The sequence below is a fragment of the Dioscorea cayenensis genome, chromosome 7 (assembly GCF_009730915.1).
Source record: "Dioscorea cayenensis subsp. rotundata cultivar TDr96_F1 chromosome 7, TDr96_F1_v2_PseudoChromosome.rev07_lg8_w22 25.fasta, whole genome shotgun sequence".
In the NCBI taxonomy this organism is placed as follows: domain Eukaryota; kingdom Viridiplantae; phylum Streptophyta; class Magnoliopsida; order Dioscoreales; family Dioscoreaceae; genus Dioscorea; species Dioscorea cayenensis.
Genome location: NC_052477.1, coordinates 30095527 through 30119558, shown reverse-complemented (window position 1 = coordinate 30119558; position 24032 = coordinate 30095527). Strand labels below are relative to the sequence as shown.

The 24032-nt window shown below is 33.7% G+C and overlaps 6 protein-coding genes and 1 non-coding gene across 7 annotated transcripts; 5 read left to right on the top strand and 2 right to left on the bottom strand.

The window, feature by feature from the left end:
• Nucleotides 1-3807: 3807 nt before the first annotated feature.
• TRNAE-CUC lies at nucleotides 3808-3880 on the top strand. Its single transcript has one exon. It is a non-coding gene; the product is annotated as a tRNA-Glu (tRNA).
• A 316-nt stretch (nucleotides 3881-4196) lies between these two features.
• LOC120265335 lies at nucleotides 4197-4789 on the top strand. The gene has a single exon (XM_039273204.1). The coding sequence runs from the start codon at nucleotides 4197-4199 to the stop codon at nucleotides 4734-4736; it is 540 nt and encodes a 179-aa protein (XP_039129138.1). The 3' UTR covers nucleotides 4737-4789.
• Nucleotides 4790-5308: 519 nt separating this feature from the next.
• On the bottom strand, nucleotides 5309-8030 carry LOC120265761 (pentatricopeptide repeat-containing protein At2g30100, chloroplastic). The gene is made up of 2 exons (XM_039273724.1): nucleotides 7235-8030; nucleotides 5309-6306 (listed from the first exon to the last, which is right to left on the bottom strand). The coding sequence occupies exons 1-2, from the start codon at nucleotides 7916-7918 to the stop codon at nucleotides 5533-5535; spliced, it is 1458 nt and encodes a 485-aa protein (XP_039129658.1). The 5' UTR covers nucleotides 7919-8030; the 3' UTR covers nucleotides 5309-5532.
• A 3862-nt stretch (nucleotides 8031-11892) lies between these two features.
• On the top strand, nucleotides 11893-13527 carry LOC120265912 (putative Myb family transcription factor At1g14600). Its single transcript, XM_039273868.1, has 7 exons — nucleotides 11893-12033; nucleotides 12115-12358; nucleotides 12451-12527; nucleotides 12605-12644; nucleotides 12737-12824; nucleotides 12911-13321; nucleotides 13458-13527. Exons 2-6 carry the CDS (start codon nucleotides 12130-12132, stop codon nucleotides 13281-13283), a joined length of 807 nt encoding a protein of 268 aa, XP_039129802.1. The 5' UTR covers nucleotides 11893-12033; nucleotides 12115-12129; the 3' UTR covers nucleotides 13284-13321; nucleotides 13458-13527.
• A 362-nt stretch (nucleotides 13528-13889) lies between these two features.
• LOC120264970 (GDSL esterase/lipase At2g40250-like) lies at nucleotides 13890-15278 on the bottom strand. The gene is made up of 3 exons (XM_039272900.1): nucleotides 14647-15278; nucleotides 14271-14553; nucleotides 13890-14176 (listed from the first exon to the last, which is right to left on the bottom strand). Exons 1-3 carry the CDS (start codon nucleotides 15268-15270, stop codon nucleotides 13986-13988), a joined length of 1098 nt encoding a protein of 365 aa, XP_039128834.1. The 5' UTR covers nucleotides 15271-15278; the 3' UTR covers nucleotides 13890-13985.
• Nucleotides 15279-18007: 2729 nt separating this feature from the next.
• LOC120265334 (SAGA-associated factor 11) lies at nucleotides 18008-19713 on the top strand. Its single transcript, XM_039273203.1, is given in 4 exon segments — nucleotides 18008-18049; nucleotides 18159-18182; nucleotides 18184-18471; nucleotides 19212-19713. Coding segments are annotated over 4 exon segments (537 nt in total). The 3' UTR covers nucleotides 19395-19713.
• A 1397-nt stretch (nucleotides 19714-21110) lies between these two features.
• Nucleotides 21111-23679, top strand: LOC120264972 (zinc transporter 6, chloroplastic). Its single transcript, XM_039272901.1, has 2 exons — nucleotides 21111-21842; nucleotides 22984-23679. The coding sequence occupies exons 1-2, from the start codon at nucleotides 21153-21155 to the stop codon at nucleotides 23296-23298; spliced, it is 1005 nt and encodes a 334-aa protein (XP_039128835.1). The 5' UTR covers nucleotides 21111-21152; the 3' UTR covers nucleotides 23299-23679.
• The last annotated feature ends 353 nt before the right edge of the window (nucleotides 23680-24032 follow it).

The following is a 24032-nucleotide window of genomic DNA, read 5'->3' as shown; positions in this document are numbered from 1 at the left end:
AATTTTCTTAATTAATTTTTTTATATTTTATGATAATTTATGTAGAAGACTAAAAGTTTGATTTTTTTTTTAAATATAGTTGCGATATAATGGGTATATGCATTGTGATTTATACATATTACAAAAAAAAATTATGTCTTATCTGGAAAATAATTTTTTTTTTTTTGCTCAAAATCATTTGTTCTCGCTTGTACAAAGAAACTTATGCATTATAAAAAATTAAAAGTATCATAATTTGTATTGATAAAATAATACATAATTTTATTTGAAAATATAAAATTAAAATTAACGAGTTAAAAATAACTAATATAAAATAATACAAATAGAAAAATAAATTAAGACAAAACTTCATATTTAACCCGTGGTATGAATGAATTTTAATAAAAAACTCAAACCCAAGAGCACATAAAACAATCAATAAAGGTGAATTATTTATTAAAAACGACACAATGAGTAATCAACTTAGCTAGTTTGGTATTGGGTGTCCTCACTTCACTTAGGTCATTAAGGTTGATCGAACAGAAGGAGTTCATGTTATTTATTTAAATTTAATTTTTATTTAATGATAATATTAAAATATAAAAAAGGAATTTCTTCTGCCTCAAATCAAACACAATCTAATTAAAAGCACTAGATTACCAACTCAAAAGGAAAAAAAGTTGATACAAACTCACAAGTGCTTTTGGTTTTTGGTGAGGTGGAATATTAGAAACAAAAGAAGGTGATGAATGAGGAAGAGGGATACATGCAATGAGAATGGGGACATGTCCTAATGCCAAATCACCTAACAAGATGGTGAGTGGTTGGTGTGTGCCCTTTGATCCATGCCATGCCATCATCACTCATCACATTTCATGCAAACACTAGATAACTAAAGCAACAATTTTTCAACAAAACAACAAGACTTTGAGTCCAAGATATTCATACATTTTAATATGTTAACCATTTCAAGTTTTCCAAATCATCTTTTATTTAATTTGTCTTTTTGGTGTTCTGTTTTTTGCTCAAGAATAGATATTGCTTCAAAAACTATTAATTATATATATGTTTATGTATTGCTCTCTAGATATGTCTTATTGTGATCAAGTGATGGATTATTTCATTTAATTTATACTTGGTCATTCATAAATTGAATGGGACTAATGATAATTAGATTTATTCATTAATGATAATTAGAGCTTGAGAAAAATAAATAAATAAAGATCTTAAATCACGGTAAATTTGTCTTCTTTACTTTATTGTAAGAATCATTAGAAGGACAAAATGATTGAGAAGTTATACATTAAAAAAAAAACTCTTTGAAATTGAAACTAAATTTAGGTGATATTTAATGAGTCAATGAAGTTAATTATTTCAATAAAATAAAAATTAAAAGAAAAATAATAGTCAATGAAGTTGTATCACTTTCATTATTTGTTTTTGTTTGTGTGGTGTCAAATGTATCCCACGTGATGGAAGGATGAGTGGGGCCCCGGCACGTGATCCTTTGGTCTCCCAAGCCCATTACTGTAGCATCTCTTTTGCCTTTTTTTAATATAAATTTTATTTGCCTTTATTTTTATTTTATTTTTATTTTTTTTGGCTCTTTGAAGAAGTTTTATTCTCTTTTTCATTCTTGTTTTTCATTAAAACTTCAATTGAACAGTGTTAAGGAATCTTTCATCATTGGATCTGTGCAAGTTTCCATTCATATTAATTGGAAAACAGAAGTGACATAATAAAGTTGTTTTTATTATTACTTAGATAAATAAATCATTATAATCTTAATTCACGCCATTGATTTGATTTTTTTTTTTTTTGTTCATCAATCATATTAAGGTGGCATCAGAGGGAGCAAAGTGATACATAACGCCTAAGTTAGCTCCAATGTTATATACTGTAATTTTTAAAAAAATAAATAAATAAATCATAAATTTATTGAAAAATATAACAAATAAATAAATACAATTAGTATATCAAAAAATCAAAGACTAGAAAAGCCACCAAAAAAAGTCTGTCACCAGAGATGATAAACTCTTAAAGGAACAACAAAATGTAATTTAATTGAAAAGCTGGAATTTGTATTTTTTTCTCTTCAAAAATGTATACATAAAGTTTTTATTTTATTTTTCTCTAAAGTAAAGGATTACGTGCTTGTAGTTTTTACCTTGTGATTTAATTAATCATATTTAAGAAAAAGATTTAAAAATAATTTTAAAATTTTGTTGATTGTTAAAAATTATTCATGTTTACTTTTAATTATAATTTTTGATAAATTTTGATTTAAAAATTCTTTACAAAAATCATTCTCAATAAGACAGACAAAAAAATAATGGTGGTCCAATCCAAACTAAGTAGCAATGGTCCAACCAAACCAAAACAAACACCTTGAACTAAATTACTGTTAATAGTTCTTTTCATATAAATAACTCAAGTTGCCGTACATAGAAGGATAGAAGTCTTTCGCCTCAAAACAAAGAACATTATTATTAGTATTATTATTATTATTATTATTATTTATCAATATAAAAAAAATTATAGAAAAAAAAGACCACATGCAAGACAGGAAGACAGTGTCCAAAATAAAATAAAAGGATAACAGAGAGATAAAGAAAGAGAAAGAGGGATTGGAAGTGAAGATATTAGATATTAGATATATGTATGTGACCCAAAGACCATGTGGATAGAATGGCTTTGGTTTCACTCCATGTTGAGATACTCTGAGTGAGCTTTTGCTTTCATATTGCTTCAACTTGGAGTTCAAGTGTTGCTTCTATGTTTTACTGACATATATACATATAAATATATTTGAATGAATGAATGAATGAATGACAACTAATAATCTTCAGTTTTTTTTTTTGTTGTTGCTTTGATTAGAAAGAAAGAACACACAGAGGTACTGCAGGTGTTGAAAGGATAGGATACTGTATGCACATGAGTTACAGCTTAACTCATGTTTGTTTAAACGTTGGGAATCAGTGACTTTGAAAATGATTTGTTGATTTGGCTATGGGTTTGGTTTTTTTCATTTTCTAAAATGTTTTGTCGGAACTTATTTCGCTAAATGATGTTTTATTAAAGTAAAAGATTGACTACCTTTTCGCTAAAATGTTTCTAAAATGATCTTTTGTAATGCTTGTTCTTTTAATTCGAAATGGTATATTCACTTTTTCAAAAAAAAAAAACTGACTTCCTCTGTAACAATGGTAATTGGTACTTGGTTCATTTTTCTACTTAAAAGATTGAGGGTTTGAATCATACTTATATTATGTCCACAATTAAAAAAACGTAAATAGTTCTTATTTTATGTGCTAATGATTTTTTAGTCTGTTAATATCGGGCCCTCAATATATGTAATGTGCTTTTTATCATGCTAAGGAGATACGTTTGTATGTCAATTCGTATAGGGTGATAGTATAGATTTGTTGACATATTAACTCCACACTTATGTACATTTTTGATGTGATTTGTCCAAATTTTATTAAAATAATATTTTATATGATTATTAGTAAAATACATATAGTAAAAAAATGATATTGAGAAAATTCTTGACAGGTGTGTTTAATAATGTATCATTAGTTTTCCCTTAAATTTTAAAATGATATATAAATTTAGTGGCATTACTAATATATGTTATTTATTTTTTTATTTTTAAAAATTGCTAACAAATGAGAAGGGAACCGGGTGGAGAAAAATTTAAGAAGAAATGAGAGAAAAATAAAAAATATTACAATAAATTTCCATACTTTAATACCATAGCAGACTATATAATTTAGATTATTTTTAAATATTTTATAGTAAAATAAATTTCTTTTACATCATCATAAATCCGTTGTAGTCTAGTTGGTTAGGATACTCGGCTCTCACCCGAGAGACCCGGGTTCGAGTCCCGGCAACGGAATTTTTTTTTCCTCTTTATTTATTTTTATTTAGCACTTTTATCAGTCTTCTTTAAATAATAATTCTTTTTTTTTAAAAAAAAAAATCTCCACAATAAAATTCAAACTCTCATGGTCCATTCTCTCCGCTTCATGGCCTTCACGTTCATATCATGCAAGCAATCACTCACTGACATGTCTCCAATCAAACCAATAAACAAACATCCAAACAACAAACCAAACAACCTCTCTTCTCTATATATATATATCATACAAGTAGTACATAATCCCATTCCTCAAATCACAAAACATACATAACTCAAAAGACATCAACAAGAGATGGCCAGCAAACACTTCATCCCCATCCTACTCCTCATCCTTCTCCCAACCATCATCACTGCAAACCCAGAAACCTCTCACTCAGAGAAAACACCAAACACTCCCAAAGAACCAACAATCATCATTGAAGGCATGGTCATGTGCCAGAGCTGCAAACAAGCTGCAGGATCATGGTCACTAGCTGAAGCCAAACCACTGCCATCAGCCAAGGTTAGCATCTCTTGCAAAGATCACAAGAACCGTGTTAAGCATTACCAGGTTGTCAAGACTGATCTTGGAGGATATTTTTATTCACCACTTCATGGTCTTGATATTAATAATTATAAGTTTTATCTTGGTCATCCAATTCATGCTTGCTCTGTGAGATTGGTATCATCTGCTGATATGGGTTGTAATGTTCTCACTAATATTAATGGAGGGATTGAAGGTGGAAAACTGAGAGATGAGAAGAAGAAGAAGTTGGTGTCTGGGGCTGTGGTTTATTCTGCAGGGCCTTTGGCTTTCCGTCCTGCTCACTGTCTCCCTCCTGTCCATTATTGAATTTGGTTGTGAAGTTTATATATGTTGCTTGTTATTTGATTTTTTTTTCCCAAGTGTTTGTTGCGTTTTTCTGCTTGTTTTCATTAACTTTGTACTTTTGCCAGTTATATTTGAAACATTGTAAGAGTATTATGCATTCATTCCTGGTAAATTTGGTGGGGGAATAAAAAACACATGTTGTTATTTGTATTTACTAAATTTATTTGGACAATTGGATTGGTATATTTCAGGATAAGATATATTTATTTTCATTAGTCACACATTTCTTAATCTATTTTTCACTGCATATTGGTTTTTAAAAAAGAAAAACAGAAACGATGAAAAAAAAACTATTGTTAAGCCATCCCATTTCTGAGAGATCTTTAAAAAACACCTTTGGTGAACATAAAAAGTGCAATAACTCAGGGAGCAAAAGAACACTCAATTTATTCAAAAGAAATATTTACAAAAATTTCCATTAAAAAATAAATGCGTTCTGTAGAAATTATTCCAGACAAGCCCTAAATAAGCTTCCTCATTGAACCAAATACAAATAACATTATTCATGTGATTTCTGCACAACCAGGACAGAGAAATGCTTTTCCACAAACGATTCACATAAAGAAAGAAAAAACATACACAAGAATAGAGAAATGTGCAAATTTACAGACATCAAAGTTGACATAGTAATTCACTCTCTTCAACAGGTTTTGAACATATATACACATCTTATACAGCTGAATCTGTATGTGTGGTTTACCTTCATTTCTGCTATACAATTGTACAACAAATCACTCATATTCTACAGCGTGGCATTTCATATAGTTTTCACAATCCAAAGGCGGTACTTATCTATATACACATAAATGAGACACGGTCCAATTAGATCTGTATCACACAGGCGCTTGCAGAGCTTGATGTATGGCTCTGGATTTCCAGATTCTTGGATGGCCTTTCTTAGTCCCTGCAACACTGCAGCCCTGTCTAAGTATTCTGGACATAAGCCTAAATCCAGCATTTTCAGTAGGGTTTCTGAAGCATTAATGTAGTAACCTCCTTTAACATAGCCTCGAAGTAACCAAGATAAGGTCTTTTTCCTGCGTGCTGCACTAGTAGCCTCTACTCCGGCTAGCAGCCTGCGCACAGCATCAGCTTCATTCTGAGAAGCACAGATAGCTAAAACCACATCATAAAGCTCCCTATCAGGCTCCTTCCCTGAAAGCTTCATTTGCCACAATTGGTTCTCGGCTTCCAACCCAAATCCAGCACAAGTGTACATGGCAAGAAGTCTCTCGTGGACAGCTCCAGGAATTACAGAGCTCCCTTCCTTAATTGCCCAATCTGACAGGCGGATTCCATACCTTATAAGATCCGATTGATACTTTCCAAGTTGTTGAAGATCAACAGCATCGAGTTCAGCTACCAAGGCAGCTTTTCTTGATGCCTTCAACTTGCGTAAAGCTTTGGAGTACTCTTTCTGTTCCTTAACTAATGCTGTCAAGGCAATGAGGTAACTGTATACCTCAGGATTTAATCCGTACTCCTTAAATTCTATAACCAATTTGACTGCACCCAGGTAGTTGCCATCTCCCTGTAAGAATCAAAAACAAAGAATGTTGTTGAGGTCATCCAACCACTGATTGCCTAGATGGAACATTGAAACCAATGTTGTTCTGTGATAGAAAAATAAATCTCTACTGTAATATGATAAAAGAAAATCAATCAAAGAGAAACACTTGAGAGTATTTAATTATAACATGTTGACGCCGACTATTCTAAGACTAAGACTCATTTATTCTTTTACACTCAAATCATTAAATTGTCCACAAATAAACATGTGGTGACTTGGTTTACCCTTCAATGCTTCATGCCTGAAAAAGGATGAACAGCAAATACAACCAACATTGCAAAGATGAGGTATTCAGCAGTTAGTACTCAAAGTGAAATGGAAGAAGTGAGCTAATTTGCATAATGAACTTCCAGGAATCTACTAACAAGTGACAACAAAAATATAGAACATCAGCGACAGGAGAAACATAAACATCCAATCAATAAGTCATATAAATGAAAATGGGATAGGGTCAATCTACTACACAGCATAAAAGCGTTTGCTCTTCCAGATCACCTCAATACTTTTTCTATCTAAAAATTACCTACGCGGAGCCCTGCACACAATTTCTACATACAAAGAGTTAATTAAATTGTCTTTCTTGAAGTCAGGAAAATGCCATTCAATGACCAAGCATTGTCATTTAACACTAGAATGTCATATAAACTCATGGACTTGATTGTCCAGTATTTCATTTCACTCACATCATTCAAAGAGCTATTCAAGCCAAGTGCCCCAGTAATTCATCAACTAGAAAATTGAGTCACTATGCAGTGAACTTGTTTATGATAAAAATGAATCATAGAAGACACAAATCCATAAAAGCAATCACACGGAGAACTAACAAGATCACTAATTGCAATTCTTCACTGAATTTTAAGCAAAACTAAAGGATTCAGGAACTACATACCATCATCTTCCAGGCGAGATACCCAACCGGCCCCTCCTTCTCGTTCTCACCTTGCTTTCCGATCTTATAACCTCCAACGCCCCCTCTGTTCATCACATCCGTCACAAACGCCACTGCTGCGTCCTTCTTCCCTTGTTCCCAGTACAAAGATACCACCTTTTCCACCATACTGAAACCCGGTTCCACTCCGACGCACTCCATCTCGTTCAGCAGCCCCACAACATCCGCCACCGCGTGTTCTCCACCAACCATTCTCTCAATCCATCCACACGCTATCGAAACCATCAGCTCCATCGTCTCCCCGTCCACCCTGTTCTCCTTCCGAAGCCAGTCGAAGACTTCAAGAGCGCAGTACGAGTCCCGCCCCTCTTGCGAGAAGTATACCAGCATGAGTTGCAGCTCACGAACTGATAGCCTCTCAATCATCCCACCAAGAACATCAGAGGGATCTCTCACCATCCGCTCCAGCTCCTCAATAGTCTCGAAGAAGCCATCCCCCATCTCCTCCTCTGAGCTCGTCAGGATCTGGTCAAATCTGACAGATTTCAGCGACTTGAACGGCAATCTGAAGCTCAGCCATGGATGCTGAAAGCTAGTCCCGAAGCGGGGAGGAAGAAGGTGAAGATGACGAGAGGGAGGGGAGGAGACAAGGAAGCGAGTGGGGATGGGAAATTGGATCGCCATATCTAGAGTTCAAACATGGAATTAGGGTTAGGGTTAGGGCTAGGGGCTTTGGAGAAGGTCGTCGGAGACGACAGCCACTGAGGTGGGAGTGAAGAGACGTGGCCACGAGACGACCAACAAGCGCATTCATTTCTGTTTTCAGGGCCCATTGCATTTGAGAACACGGCCCATGAAGGGTCATTTTGGGCTCTCTTGACCCATGAATCTGTGCATAATAACTATTTGGGAGATTTGGTTATAAACCTCTCAAAAATTCTATAATTGCATATTTACCCTCAGAAAAAACATAATTGTATATATACCCTTAAAAAATATAGATAATTATGGATATGCCCCTTATTGTTAGATTCCGGTAATCAAACTTGATTAACTATGGTTATAACTTGGATTAAGATATACAAAAGGTTCAAAATAACCATTGTACAACTTTAAAAAAACTTTTCAAGGGTATATATGCAATGGTATAATGGTAGTTTTATATATTTATTGGTTGTTATTTGTTAATGGATGGTTTTTCAACTAATTTGAACCCCAAGGGTATATACGCAATTATGTATATTATTCAGGGTATGTATGCAATTAACTTTTATTCAGGGGTAAATATACAATTTCAAAATTATTTAGGGGTACACCTACAAAAAGCCCCTAACTATTTTATCCCTTGGAAAAAATAAGTTGGTGTGATATTTTAGTTGAAGACTTGGACGAAATAACCGCATCTTATCTGTCCCAATTGTTTGAATATTTTTAAAATTAATATATGCGTATCACTTGGGTGAATGTAGCTCAAGACTAGCGAAATATAAACTAAAAATATTTAATCAACAAAATTTTTATTATTAGAAATTTAAAATAAAACAATAGGCATACTATTTAAAATATAAAATAAAAATACTGTAAAATTAACAATGAATGATAGAAAAATATCTTTAATACTAAAGTTTGGTTTATAAATTTATAGGTAAGTATATTACACTGAGTCTACGACTAATATTTGAAGATTTTTTTTATGCGCATTTTTATATGTGTCCATGTATAAAACATGTGATGGATTCATTCGAATTGAACACAATCCCGAATACCAACAAAGGCTTTTATAAACCTTCCACCGCCGTGTGACACTATTTTATTCATCACGATCAAAATATCAAATAAACCTTTACAACATGAACTCATCATATTTATAAAAAAAAGTTTTATCCGTAAAGTTTTATCATTTTTTATTTTTTTTAAAAATATATTAATTTATAAATTATGAAATGCATCAATTTTTAAGGATTAACATGAAACACCCACCCTTCTTTTATCTCTACCGAATATAAAAAAAAATCGTTATTATCATCATCCAAACTATATCATTTTTTTTTTTTTTAATAAATTAATTATTTTTTCTCTAATTGGATAAAGTTTCAATGTCTACCAAATCTCTCACCTCTCACACACAATGGCCCCACACAAATTGTATATAGATAAACAATAGAGGGCAACTGGGCAAGGGACGAACCGTGGAGAAACGTGGGGGAGGAGGAGAGGGTGGTAGGACGGGAGGAGAGGGACAAGGGGCAAGAGGGGTCTATTGACTTGGTGCCTCGGCTCCAGGCTCTTGAATAACGAAATTTGAAGAGTCACTTTCTTGCTGATCAAAAAGAGTCTCAATTTCATGAAACCCTTGGTTACTCTCTCTGAAAGAGTTCAGTGAGATCTGCCAGATCCCGCAATCTAATTTTGTTTTATTGTCTATTTGTCATGATTTTGTTTTGTTGTCTGTCTGTCAGTTACTCCAGTGTTTGCGTAATTCTTTTATTCACCTCTTTAGTGGACGAAAAGTTTCTTTTGTTTTATTTATTTTATAATTTTAAATCTTTTAACTCCTTTTATTATGGAGTTTTTTGGTTATTTGTTTTTTTTTTTCTACATCTTTATATAGTCTTCTTTTTCAATAAATTATAGTTAATTTATTTTTTTATATAAAAAAATAAAATTGATTTGGTTGAACTGTTATATATATGCATAGCTTAGGTATTTTACATATAAATGAATTTTGAAAAATTTGCTGCAATCATCATGTACAGCCTTAATCTCAGTAGAAACACAGTAGACATGGAAGAATAATCCTCTATGAACTCAAAAGAGTTAGGCTAAATGCTGATCTCATGGTCCTGCCATAGAATTAAGGATCACCTTAGGAGAACATTTCATGGAAGCTATTTAATTTTTATATATTTTTACTTATTTATTTATTTTTTCAGCCTATAATCACATGTGGTAGTTGAACTTCTAATGTACCCCTCCACATGTATTTTTTAAAAATTTATCATAAATACTGTATTTTTTTAAAATTTTTTTTATAAAATTTTTTTATTAAAAACCACTAAGTTTGATCAAATCGTAATCAATGACATGAGCTCACAGAAAAACTATTTTCAAGGAGTTTGACTCTACCAATGAGGAGTATATATACTCAATCACCAAGTATGCTCATTTTTTTAACGGCAGATAACTAAATTAGTGTTTTATTCTAGCGAAAAAGACCCTAGTATCACTAGGCTACAAATCCTTTGGTGTTTTTTTGGAAATCATAATAACTACTTAGAATATATATATATATATATATATATATATATATATATATATATATATATATATCTTAAATTAAGCTTGTATTAGAACAAATGGAAAGTTCTATCATTTGGTGCTGAAATCATGTAGAATTGTTGAATAGAAGAGGTCAGGGAAGGAGCAGTGCAAAATTCCTATCAACTTTTCAAGCATGTCATTCCGGTTGGTGAGTTAGGATGCAACTGTTCTCTAATCTTTGACTACCAAAATAATAATACTAGTTAATTAATTGGGAGCATGTTGTGTACCTGTCTTGATTAGCCACCACAAACCTACGACATAGGTATATATATATCTTTTCAATCACTAACCATTGAATTCCCTTCTCCAAAAAAGTATTCCCTATCCTTAGAACTTATTAAGGGTTAGATTTGGATTAGGTATAACATTTGGCAGCTTAATCTGGTCCACAAGCAACTCTTAATATATATTTATATATGTATGGTCAGTAGGTATGGTTGAATAGAAATGTGATAAATATGCTTTTGGTACTTTACCTACATCCCTATACTTTATTCAAATTTAATGATTAAAAGAATTATAAATACTTTAAAAACTAAAATAAAATAAAATCAATACATCAAATAATTGTTTATATAACAAAAGCGCTAAGTCATTGTAAATTATAATTATATTTTTTTATTTTTAATTCTCTATAATTTATGGATTGAAGAGTCCAACACACTTCCACTTAATAAAATTCATAAAATCTGTAGTGAATTAAAATACATATAAAAAAATGTTGTTTGGTTTTTAAAAAATAAAATAAAATAATTTTCTTTAATTTAATAAATATATGTATATATATATTATGTTATAAGTTTCTCTCATGACGTAAAATTAATGGACTCACACCTGCCATTTGACAATAAGTTGTAATTAATCCATTTTATAATATAAAGACAACAGGCTTAATTTTCCATTTTTAGCAAATAATTTATATATATAAACATATATTGCATAAAAACACCCCTACTTCTTTTAATAATTACACTAAAGTGAAGGTGGTATATGAAAAACAAGTCCGTGATTCTTCAAACCATATTCCTTTCTTTGGGTCGGCATCACCGACATCCTCCTTCAAAGAGCAGTCATGTTCTCCACCGCTCATTCGCTTCATTGTTTGTTTCTCCAACTCATCTTTCTCTCATACTTCCAAAGTTACCTTCACTTGCATCCAAAGTCCCAAACCATGCATACATGCATGATCTCAAATTCACAACATGCCCATGCATGACATGTACACACTTTGAAGAGAAAGAGAAAGCCAAAGGAAAAGTATAGAAAAAGAATAAGGGAAAAGAGAGAGAGAGAGAGAGAGAAGAGAGAGAATAGTTTGTTGTCTCTTAGTGAAAGGATTAGGGTTTGTGCTGCATCAGCTTTGTTCTTTTTCTAACCATTGATGTCATAAGAGAAGATGTGATGTTTGCCTGAAAACTTCACTCTGCTGGCTTGCTATAACCGCCGACTGCCAACCTTTTCTTTAGCAACTTCAGGTTTTTCCTTCAAGAATCATAAGTTTTTCTTTCCTTATTCTTGACATATATATAAAGAGTCTTTTGGTTGTTGAATGATAGGAAGGAGATCATATCATGGCTAGTAATTTTTCGGAGAATTCTTTGATGACTCTCTATGATGATGATGAAGAAGAAGAAGAAGGGAGCATTAAAAATGGTGGTAGCTCAAGCAATAGCACTTCGGAGAACATAGAAGGGAGACCGGTGAGAGCATACAGCCGGTCGAAAACTCCAAGGCTCCGGTGGACCCCTGAACTTCATCTTTCCTTCGTTCGTGCCGTCGAGAGGCTCGGTGGCCCTGAGAGTGAGTGAATTCACTCTTTTGATGATTGTTTTTGATGTGGAATTATGTTTGATTGAGGCTTTTTGATTACTTTTGATTTTGGGGGAGTGCAGGAGCTACACCGAAGACAGTTCTTCAGGCCATGAATACTAAAGAGATTAGCATATCTCATGTCAAGAGTCATCTCCAGGTAATTAATGTTTCTCTTTTTTCTAGATCTAAAAAGTTTCCTTTTATTATGATGAGTGCTTTTGTTTTTGGATTCAGATGTACAGGAGCAAGAAGATTGAAGATAAAGCTCTAGGTGGTATGATTAATTGATCCTCATTCTTTCCGGCTTCTTGATTTCAAAGAAGAAGAATTTAGGTAAACTAACAGTGTTTTGGCTTCTGATTTTAGCTATTGGAGGCCAAGAGGAACACATTCAGAACTTCAACCAAGTTTATATGCCTCAAGCTATGAATCAAAATCCGATTACAAGTGCTCGGTATCGATATATATAAACCCGTCTATTTGGGCATGAATTAATTGTTTCTTTGCTTATCCTTCTCTAATTGTTTGATATTTTACTAGATTTGGAAGCCATCCCTGGAACAATTATGGACAATGGAGGATGAATTGGTACTTTAATGGAGCTATGGGGACTACCATGGATGCAAGATCAATGATGCTCAATCAGAACTACAACATGAACAATCCTATTGAAGCACAACACAGAGATCACAGGCAGTTCCAATTGATGCAAAATGAATGCTCAGAAAGGCAAGAGGCTACTCAGAAAGATCCGATGTGGAAAGACGATGAAACCGAGGCTGGGATCGATTTAAATCTCTCACTCAGAGTTGCAGTTAGGCCAGAGAAAAAGCAAAGAAAATGTGAGGCTGAGGGAGTAAATAGCAGCTTATCACTTTCCTTGTTTTCTCCTTCCAAATCCTCAAAAGCTTAGAGTTCAGTCTAATCTTCTGGTACTTGTCAATGAAAAAGGTAATGACTTTGTTCTCCTTTAATGCATATCAGCACATTTATAAGGCCTTCTTATTAATTATTTGTTTGACTAAACTTGCAATGTGAATGTTGGAAGAACTTGTTTGCTCATTCACTAACACATGATAAATGACAGGAATGAAGGGGTGGGGCCTTAATGAAGCTGAAACTTTGAGAAGAAGAGGAAGAAGAGGAAGAATAGGAAGTTCATCTTACTAGATTAGACTTTATCTTATGTTCTTTCTATATATATATCTTTGCTTTAAAGTTGTTTTTAGACTTAACTGATGTAAATATAGCTTATGTTTCTTTCATTCGTTCCGTTTTGAAAAAGATTCCTTTTTAAACTCTAAACTCTTATGAGCATCTTGAAATTAATTAATAGTAAGATTTCAAGTTTTCTCAATCTTCTTTAAGGTCTTTGGTTAGGATGGTTTGTTAGCTTGTGGTCCTATGCAATGACTGTGTTAACATAGAAAATAGCATACATTTGATGACTTTTGAGATCAATCATTCAAAGAGTTTTAATTCCACAAGAAAACAAGTAATACTTGTATAAGTGCATCTATCTATATGGCATAATGTTCAAAAGAATAATAACTGAGATAAAAACTAGTACTAAAATAAAACTAATACTAAAAGGAATGAGCTAATTAATCAAACACTAAGTGAGTTGGGGGAGCACAGTCTGCATGAATTCATCGGCAAGAGCTTTGTATGCCGCCTCCGATGGATGTACCGAGTCCCAGAACATGAACTTTGAAGGATCAGGGCAAGTTGGAAGAGGTATGCTGCATAGAGGTCCCATCTCCATAGTTCCAGTTCCACAGCAACCAAGTGTTGTCTCAGTAAACCCTAATTAGGCACACAAATTAAACACGAGTGTCAAACCAAAGTTACTGTTTGATTGAATGCTTGTGCTACCCAAAATAAAAATTATGAAACTCACCATATTTTGTAGGGTTATTGATCATATCCATCATAGGATTGTATATGTCCACATAGACGATTTTCGAGTCCGGAAGCGATTTTCGCAGATCATTTAGTGTTGTTTGCAGTTTAGTATTATATTTCATGGCATCGTCATTCTGCTCATCGACACAAGCTCGGCTTCGGGGTACTCCTGGGGGTCCTGGCCTTGTATTAATATGATTTGTGATTTGAAATGGAATGCATCCAAGTGGAGGAAGGCCAGCTACTGTGAATTTTCTGCCACCCATGTTATACAATTCCTGCAAAAACACACATGTTATTCAGAAACCCTAATTAGGGTTTCAAAAGATAAATAACAAGACACATAACTAACAAAACGAAATAAATAGTACCTTAACAAAAGAAGAGAGTTTAGATTGTAAGAAATCCTGGTATTGATCCAAGGTGTAAGTAGATTTCCTCACTGGAAGAGTATAGAAGTTCATGATCATGTCATTAGAGCCGGCTCCAATGACAAACACTGCATCGCTTAGAAACTTATTATCTTTCCCTGCAATACTCATTCTTCGCATATAATCACTGAAGTATCGTAATTGTTGGTCCATCGTTAAAACTACTGATGATTGTGCTGTGAGATCATCGTAACCGGACCCGGCCGAAGCGAAACTCAGGCCAGTCGATAAGTCATCGGCAGAGAGGCCGATGGCCAAGTTGGGTGGCAATGCATCCTTTAAATGGATAGCAGATGTGAGAAAGTCAGTGATGAGTTTACCATTAGAGAACCTGCCGGTTGGTACCCGGCCGGGGAAGTTTTGGCCGTAGGGAGGGTGGTCTGCTCGGACTAGGGTTAGTAGCTTGTCATTGTTGCCGGAGTCTAGGGTTGAGTCACCGAAGGCGAAGACAGCGGAGATGTTGGAGGACTTGGCATTAATGAGAGGTCTTGCATGGATGGAAGGGGAGAGATAAAGGAGAGAAAGGAGAAGAATGAAGATGGTGATGAAGTTTTGGATGTTCATGGCTTCAATCTTGGTTGTGTATGTTCTCTGATTGTCTATGTGTGTGTGTGTGTGTGTGTATATATACACCTGTGAATAGATAAGTGGATTTATTTTGAAAATATGAAAAATTTGACAAGATATGTACTTTGTGTTATCTTTAGTATGGTATTAAAACTTTCAAAGCAAATTTACAATTTTAAAAAACTCAAAACATTCTTTGTCGATTTAGATTATTCAATTTTAATTTTTTTTTATGAAAATAGATAAAATTGAATAGTCTAATTAAAACATAAAACAAAAAACGACACGACAGTCACGACAAATAGTCAAGGATAAGGGGATATAAGTTATAACTATAAGAAAGCGTAGTAATTAAAAACGACAAAATAGAATAAGGAGAATATAAATATGAAAAATATAGTAATTAAAAACGACAAAATAGAGTAAGACATACATAATGTTAATTTTCATGAAAAGATTATCTCTGATTATCTTCTAGCTAGCCGTTTGTCATTTTTTTAAAATGTAAAGCTGTACATTTATGATTGACAGACTTTCACATCAAAGCTTCGCTAAATTTCTTAGTCTATTAGCTATTTTGTTTAGTTTCTTTGCTTCATTTTATTTTGGTTAGTTATATTTATAATTTATTTAATAGAATTGCAATCTATCCCTCTTATTGAAAAAAAAATAATGAACAGATTGTAAACCTTTTGTAAATAAGTTTAATATTGTTTTATTTTCAATTTATATTTGTAATTATGAATTTTTACAAAATTATCTTTTGTAATCTTTTTGAAATAAGTTCAATTTTTTTTTTTAAGACATTGATTTCATAGATCATTGTGATAACCAATCCTAAATATATGATAATATATGTAGATAGGTTGGAGTGAAGAAAAGAACGATAATTTGAAACTTCATTAACCCTTTAAAAGTTGATAATTTTTTTAAAATTTATTTGGTGTAAGGATGATAAACCATAATTTAAAAAAAAAATCACAATGATGTCTAATGTAAATACTTTTTAATTAATAAAAAAACTATCATGAGAGTTTTATCTTCGATATCGTATTGAAATTTTAAAAGCAAATTTATAAATAAAAAGCTCAACATTGGATAAAAATTCTGCAATTTTGTTTTTTACGACCCGACGCATCAAGTCACGACAAATAGCCAGGGACACGGGAATATAAATATGAAAAAACATAGTAACTAAAAACGACAAAATAGAATTAGGGAATATAAGTATTAAAAAAATTAATTAAAAACGACAAAATTGGAGTAAGATAGAAAAAATGTTAGTTTTCATAAATAATCCCTCTTGACTGTTAGCAGTTTGTCGTTTTTTTAATAAAGCTGTACATTTACGATTGGCAGACTTCCATATCTTGCATCGTTAACTTCTTATTCTATTAGCTATTTTGTTTTGTTGGTTTATATTTATAATTTATTTAATAAAACTATAATTTATCTATCTTTTAAAAAAAATTAATGGACAGATAGTAAAAATCTCTTGTAAATGAGTTTAATAGAGTGAAGAAAAAAAAGATAATTTGAAACTTTATTAATCCTTTAAAAATAGATATTTTTTTAAAAATTTATTTTGAGTAAAGATAATAAACTATGAAATTAATTAAAAAGATTTCGCAATACTGGCTAATGACAGTACTTTTTAAATTAAAAAAACAATCAAGAGAGTTTTATCTGAAAGTTTTGTTTATTACTTTTTAAATTATTTGACTATTATTAATCAAAAGGATTTTTACAAGCTTTTTAAAATCTTAATCTTCTATTAAAAATTGAATTGCAAAACAAAAAGATTCAAAAAACATATTATGCCCTTAAATGGGGGGCCTATTAATAAAAAAAACATATTATGGTTTTTTATTTAAAAGTAGTTTTTTTGTTGAATTAAAAAATTTAAAATTTAAATATTTAATAATAGACAAAATTTTAACATATCATTGGATGAAAGTAAAAATATATATATATTTTTTTGATTGACAAAGCTTTAGAAATGGTATTGGATGAAAGTAAAATATATAAATTTTTTTTTTTGATTGACAAAGCTTTAGATATGGGATTAGATTTAATAGCAGTATTTGGATCCAAACCTGATAAGGATTGCTTTGGATACGATTTAAAAAATGAATTGCAAAACAAAAGATTAAAAAAAAATGATTTTTTTTTTTTAATTTTATAGTAATTTTTTAGTTGAATTAAAAAAATTTAATTTTTTTAAAAGCAGATAAACAACCTGCATTCAAATAAAAAAAAAATATATCATAAAAAAAACCTGAACACAACTTAAAAACAGAGAAAATTAAAAAATAAAAAACTCTGAAAAAACTTGGTGTCAAAACAAACTCTGAGATAACAACTAGCCCATTTTTTGAGTAGAAAATCAAATTTCCAATATATATATATATATCAAAAATTCTTTGATTAAAAAGGGTTTAGAAATGGGATTGGATTTAATAGCAGTATTTGGATCCAAACCCGATAAGGAGGGTTTTGGATCCGATAAGAGCTAACGAATTTCGATTTCTCAACATTTCGCTCATGGATTTCTAAGAGTGCGCCATTGATTTCTTCTCTTCTTCGAATTTATCTTCGATTCAATTCGAAACCCTAATCTCTTTCCAGTTTGTGCTCTCGCAGGCATTCAATCGATCGGAGCTCTGAAAACCCTCACCGGAATTCATTCACTGACGGTCTTCGTTTTTTGATTGGCTTCTCGGAGATCCAAGCAATGTCAGATGGCAAAGATGGCAGTTCTTCCTCTCATTCTCAGGTATCCGTTTTGATGGCCTTCAGGGAATTCCCTCTTTTTCGCCATTAATCTTGGTTGCCCTTCACATGCTTGTTCTATGTCCTCAGTGGTGGGTTGGTATTGAATGCAGTTGAGTATTCGTTGTTTTCACGAATTTGCTTGATTCTATCATCGCGGATGTGGCTTCGGAGTGTCACCGGGTTGCTCGGCTTGGACTTGACCGGGGGTTGGATGAGGAGGAGGAGGAGTTGAGGCTATCGGAGGAGGCCCGGGCGAGCGCCGCCGATCCGAGCAGCAGCGGTGAAGTGGGTTGCAAGTATGTTGTTGATATATTCGGGCAGACGCATCCTGCTGTTGCGGATGAGATCTTTGAGTGCATGAATTGCGGAAGGCCGATCATGGCTGGTCGATTTGCTCCTCACTTGGAGAAGTGCATGGGAAAGGTCAGTGCTTTCTTTGTTCTCTTAATTTATAAACGTTTTTTTCCATTGTTTTCCGTATTGATTAGGGAGTGATTAATAGTTTTTATTAGAATGCCATCCTGAGATCAATGTGGTTATTTAGAAGTAGTTAGGTTTGAATCATTGGGTGAAAAAAAGAAAAATTGATTTCTGTTGCTTTGAAGGTTGTGAAGGGAATGCCTGATCTTTTCTGTTATGTTTTTAGTTTGGGGTATTTGGTCTTGAATCATTGAGTTAGCAAATTCCATATGAAATCAATGTGGTTCTTGAGAAGTAGATAGTTTGGAATCCTTGAACAAAAGGAATTGAATTTTGTTGCTTTTAAGGTTGAGGCAAGAATGGTTGATCTTTTCAGTTGTCTTTTGACTTTGAGGTATTTTGTCTTGAATGCTTGGGCCAGACAGAGAATTCCCTATTGCAATCAATGTGGTTATTTTGAAGTGGATAGTTTTGGACCATTTTGTGAAAAAATTGAATTTTTCTGCTCTGAAGGTTGGGCAGGGAGTGCTTATTCTCCTGTTATATTTTCAATTTTGAGGTATTTGCTCTTGAGTCATCTAGTCAGAAACAAATGCTTAGCCTCTGATGGTTGTGTTGAAGTTGAGAAATTAGGTATCAACAAAGATGTGGTCTTAATGCTTAGTGTAGATGATGCTTAAGTAGAAATTATATGATCTGTTTGTTGAGCATGATGTTAATTGTGTGTGTGTGTATCACTTTAGGGCCGGAAAGCTCGCCAAAGGACTACTAGAAGTAGTGCCATTACAAGAAGCCGGAATTCTCGTGGGAGTCCTGTCTCTGTATATGCTCCCTATTCCAATTCTACCAATTCAGCCAGAGTTCCAAATGGCACAACTGGTGGTGCTGGCGAGGAGTTTTCTGATTGTGCATTTGAAGCACCATGAATCTCTTGACCAATGTGAGTACTGATCTTCCTTGGCAAAATGAAGTTGAGATGTTTGTCCTCTGCAGAATCCCTTATAAGATCATGAAAATGGAATGCCATCATATAAAGAAACAATTGCGGTCATCGGCAACTCACTTAGCATATTTCTGAGGTTTGTAATACAATTCAGCAAATGTAGTTGTTGATATTTTGGGGATAGAAGCTCCTCATCACAGAATTCTTGATAATGAAGAAAATTTTGCCAACATAAAGTTCTTTTCTGCATAATAGCAATGTTTAAATCCCTTCCATGCTTTTCTTCTGTTAATTGTAAAAGAACTAGGTAATTGATGTCAAGTAATTTCTAAGGGGAATGTGATAAAAAACTGACAATTATGATGTGTTTTTTGGCTGTGTGCTTGCTTTGTCAAATATAATTGTTAGGAACCATGGCTTGTTAGTTGGTAAACAATCAATACTGAACTCTGAAACTTTTCTATTTAAAACTTCTTTCTTTGGTTTTGTATACTTTTAGAGAAATCAAAGGATGCTAATTTAGATGACAGATTTATCCCTTTGGAATTTACTCTTTATTGAGAATATCTAGTTTAAATCGCTTCAGCCAATTCTTCCAGATGAGTTTCTGCATGATGTAGGTGTTCAATCACAAGCATGAGTGGTTCTGATTTAAATTCCCATGTTTTTGTTTAGATTTTGTTCATGGACTTACTGGTTAGAGAGAGATCCGTTGCTAATGGAAAACATCATGTTAAAGGATTTGCTTTGGCTCGATGTTTCTTTTGTGGCTTCCTAGTCTCTTGGCTTTTGGCTTTTATGGGCTTTATATTCATTTTCCTTTAGCTATTTATTAGTAATGAATAAACGCATATGACATTAAAAAGGTTGCAAGTAGGGTAAATGAACTTTTGATTTATTAGCATCTATTGGGATCTAGTTTCTTATTTAAGGTGATTTTGTTTTCGTAATTGTGTTTCGTTGAAAACGGGAGTTTGAATCTTAGCTCACTCAAAGTAATGACACATGTTTGTTAAGGATAGTAAGGACATATAATGCATTAAGAATAGTAATTTTACGTTTATACACATCTAATATTTTTTTAGTGTTTTTTTTAAATAAAAGTTTTTTTATTTGGCAAAGGAATAACAAAAAAAGTTAGGTTTTTTTAACATATTGGAATAATACTTATTTTCCGCTTTAAAGGATTAAAGAAAGATAAAGAAAGCCATTCCACTCGACTTTTATGATTGCCAAAAACGTTATTCATCTTGATACTAATTATGTTTATCAAATGAATTTTTCTTGAATATCACTATCATTATCATTTGTGAAATGGTTTTTACTATCATTATCAAATGAGTTAAAAAGAATACATTGTGTAAAATTAATTTGTAGACATATAACTTTACTTGACCTGTCCAATCTCTTATTTTTTTAATTAATTAATTATTTTAATAAATACAGACAAGTCATAAACTCAACTAATTATAATGCCTAGTCATTTTTCACATTTTACAAAACCACTTTTATTTATATATTAAAAAAACCAAGAAAATCGAACATCATCCTTCTCTAAATCCAACTCATCACCCAATCAGTAGCCTCCACGTCATCACCACTGGAAAAGTCACGAGTGCCGTCAGTGGACCCCACCACATTTAAACCCCTTCTCTAAACCGCTTTCTTAGATACAGAGCGAGAAGACAAAACGAGAGATTGAGATAAAAACCGAGTTTTTTTTTCTCTCTAGTCTTCGGCCATGGCGTCCTCGGCGTGCGCCCTCGCCGACCCCTCGCGCGCCCACTTCTGCCGCGACAGCGCCGCCGCCTCCCACCTCAAGCTCGTCTCCATCGGCATCATCCTCGTCACCAGCGCGTTCGGCATCTCTGCCCCCGTCGCTCTTGCTCGTGTCTTCCATGGCCGTCCTGCTTACGAGCTTGCGCTGCTCCTCATTAAGTGCTTCGCTGCCGGAGTTATCCTTTCTACCTCTTTGGTCCATGTACTCCCTGATGCCTTCGCTGCCCTTGCTGATTGTCAGCTCGCTAGCCGCCATCCGTGGCGGGATTTCCCCTTCTCCGGCTTTGTTTCCCTCATCGGTGCCTTGTTTGCTCTTCTTGTTGACTTCGCTGCCACTTCCCACGCTACTGAGCCTTCTGCCAAGCCTGGGTACACGCCGATCGGGTCGGAAGAGGCGGGTAAGGCAGCGGCGATTGTGGTCGAGATGGGGTGTCATGGAGTGGCAGCCGTGAGGGATGAGGAGGAGAGATTAGAGAAATTGAAGCAGAGGATGGTGTCCCAGGTGCTGGAGATTGGGATTGTTTTCCATTCGGTGATTATTGGGGTCACGATGGGGATGTCACAGAATCGGTGTACGATTCGGCCGCTTGTTGCGGCGCTGGCGTTTCATCAGATATTCGAGGGTATGGGTCTCGGGGGATGCATCGCCCAGGTGAGCAAACTCTCTACTGACATTACTGACATTATAAACCCTAATTTACCATGGATTTGGATTTTCATATACTGCAATCCTTTGCTCTTTGTTTACTTTCTTGAGATTCAAGGAGCTGTTCATCTGGGTTAGTTCTATGATGGTTTTGGCTTGTTAGATTAACAGGAGTTCTGTTTTTGGGCATTTTGTTAAACACTAAACACTTGTATTGTAGGCCGTTGATTGTATTTTTTTTAAAAAAATATCTAATTTTTCTGCTCTAATATATGATGCATGTTTTTGGTGAGGCGATGTAGTTAGTGTGTAAATTGCTTTTAACTATCGGATTGTTCTTTTTAAGCCAAATATTTGATGAAAGTTGTAGTGATTTGTAGCAACTGGAACTTGATAAACAAAGGAAAAAAAGGGTGTTTAGACAAACTTTAAGTGGAGGTAATCAATGTCCAAGAGAACTGCTTGTGCCAAGGATTCCCCACACAGTGTTTCTCTTTGAATTGTAATTCTGAGCTGAATTCTTTCTTCCATAGCTATGAGCATTAAGAAATATTAACACTTTATTAAAGTTTCTTTGTATTTTGTTACATAGTTCTTACATACCCAAATCCTTAGCTGAATTGTATTTTCCTATTATAAAATAGGAGGGCAAGGCCACTAGTCAGCATCCACTAGTGTAAAAACCACTTGCATCTCTAAATGATAGAGGTTGGCTTCTCTTTCCCTGCTTCCTTTTTTTCAATGAGTTTCCAAATTAAAGTATGGTGATTTGGGTATCTATGTGGACTGCATAAACAATTATAGCTGATCTAATCACTCCACTAGACTTCTTTTGATTAGCCTTACTTTTTGGCTCAGGTATATTCAGCTATCAGAAGCAAAACTGGTCTTGTAGTTGAACAAGAGCCTGGGCTCTGTCTGTAAGAAAATGTCTTGTGAGGTTGTAATCCCCTTGGTGATCAGATTATTATATATGATCTCTCCTCTTCTTTATTAACAGATTCAAGTATTGTTTATGTGCAAATTTCAGGTGTAAGCATGAGCAATCTTCTGTAATTCGCTATAAAAAATCTTGTTAGATTTAAACTCTCTGGACATTTATTTGCATGAATTTCATATACTTGATATTGTCATGGCACTATTGCAGGCTGGTTTTAGCTTGGCAACAGTGGGCTACATGTGTATCATGTTCTCGGTGACCACACCTTTGGGGATAGTCCTAGGGATGATAATCTTCTATTTGACTGGCTATGATGACAGCAGTCCGAATGCCCTAATATTGGAAGGGCTTCTGGGTTCTCTCTCTGCTGGAGTTCTTGTATATATGGCCTTGGTGGATCTCATTGCCGTAGATTTCTTTCACAATAAAACAATGTCTTCAAGTCCCCGACTAAAGAAAGCTTCTTATATTGCGTTGGTGTTGGGTTCTGCCGCCATGTCTGTACTTGCACTTTGGGCTTAGAAAAATTATGTCTATTCCCGCAGACATCACCAATGCAACTAGAGAAATGCAATACGATAATTCTAAGGTACAACAAAAAAGCTGCCCCTTTGTTGTAGCGAAGTTCTTGAGATGATTGTACTCAATAAAACAATTCTAGAGGTGTTTCAACTTGAGTTAATTATTTCTTTTCATTGTCAATAGAAAGTATCATTATTTTCATTTAGCCAATGAATTGAGCAGCACATGACTTCAGTGAAGGACGATATAATAATTTGATAGGTTGCGTTATTATATCATCTTGTGTATTATGTTACTGGTGACCACACTAATGTGGATGATGTAATTCAATATCTGTTTCTAGAATCAACTTCAAGTTTTAATTCAAGTCTTATTATTGAATTTCGAGATCATCTTGTGTTCATCTATCCCTTTTCTTTTTTGCTCAACTGCCTTTAAAGATAAATGTCGTTGTCTGTCACTAATTTGTTTCTTCTCAACTGTTTATTCCTCCTTGAATTCACATTCGAATATCTGAAATATTATCAACTCTCAGATTTCATATTAGGGTGTAGTTGGTAATTGTTTATTCAACATGGCCAAAATTTTTAACTTATTATTTACTTCAATGCCTATTGTTTTAAATTTCTTGGGAAGAAATTTTCCAAGACCAAAGACAATGGTGGGGTTCAGGGGCACTTGAGATTCCATGTTGTTTCCTGAGAGGTTAAAAGATTATTGTTTTCGCATGTTGA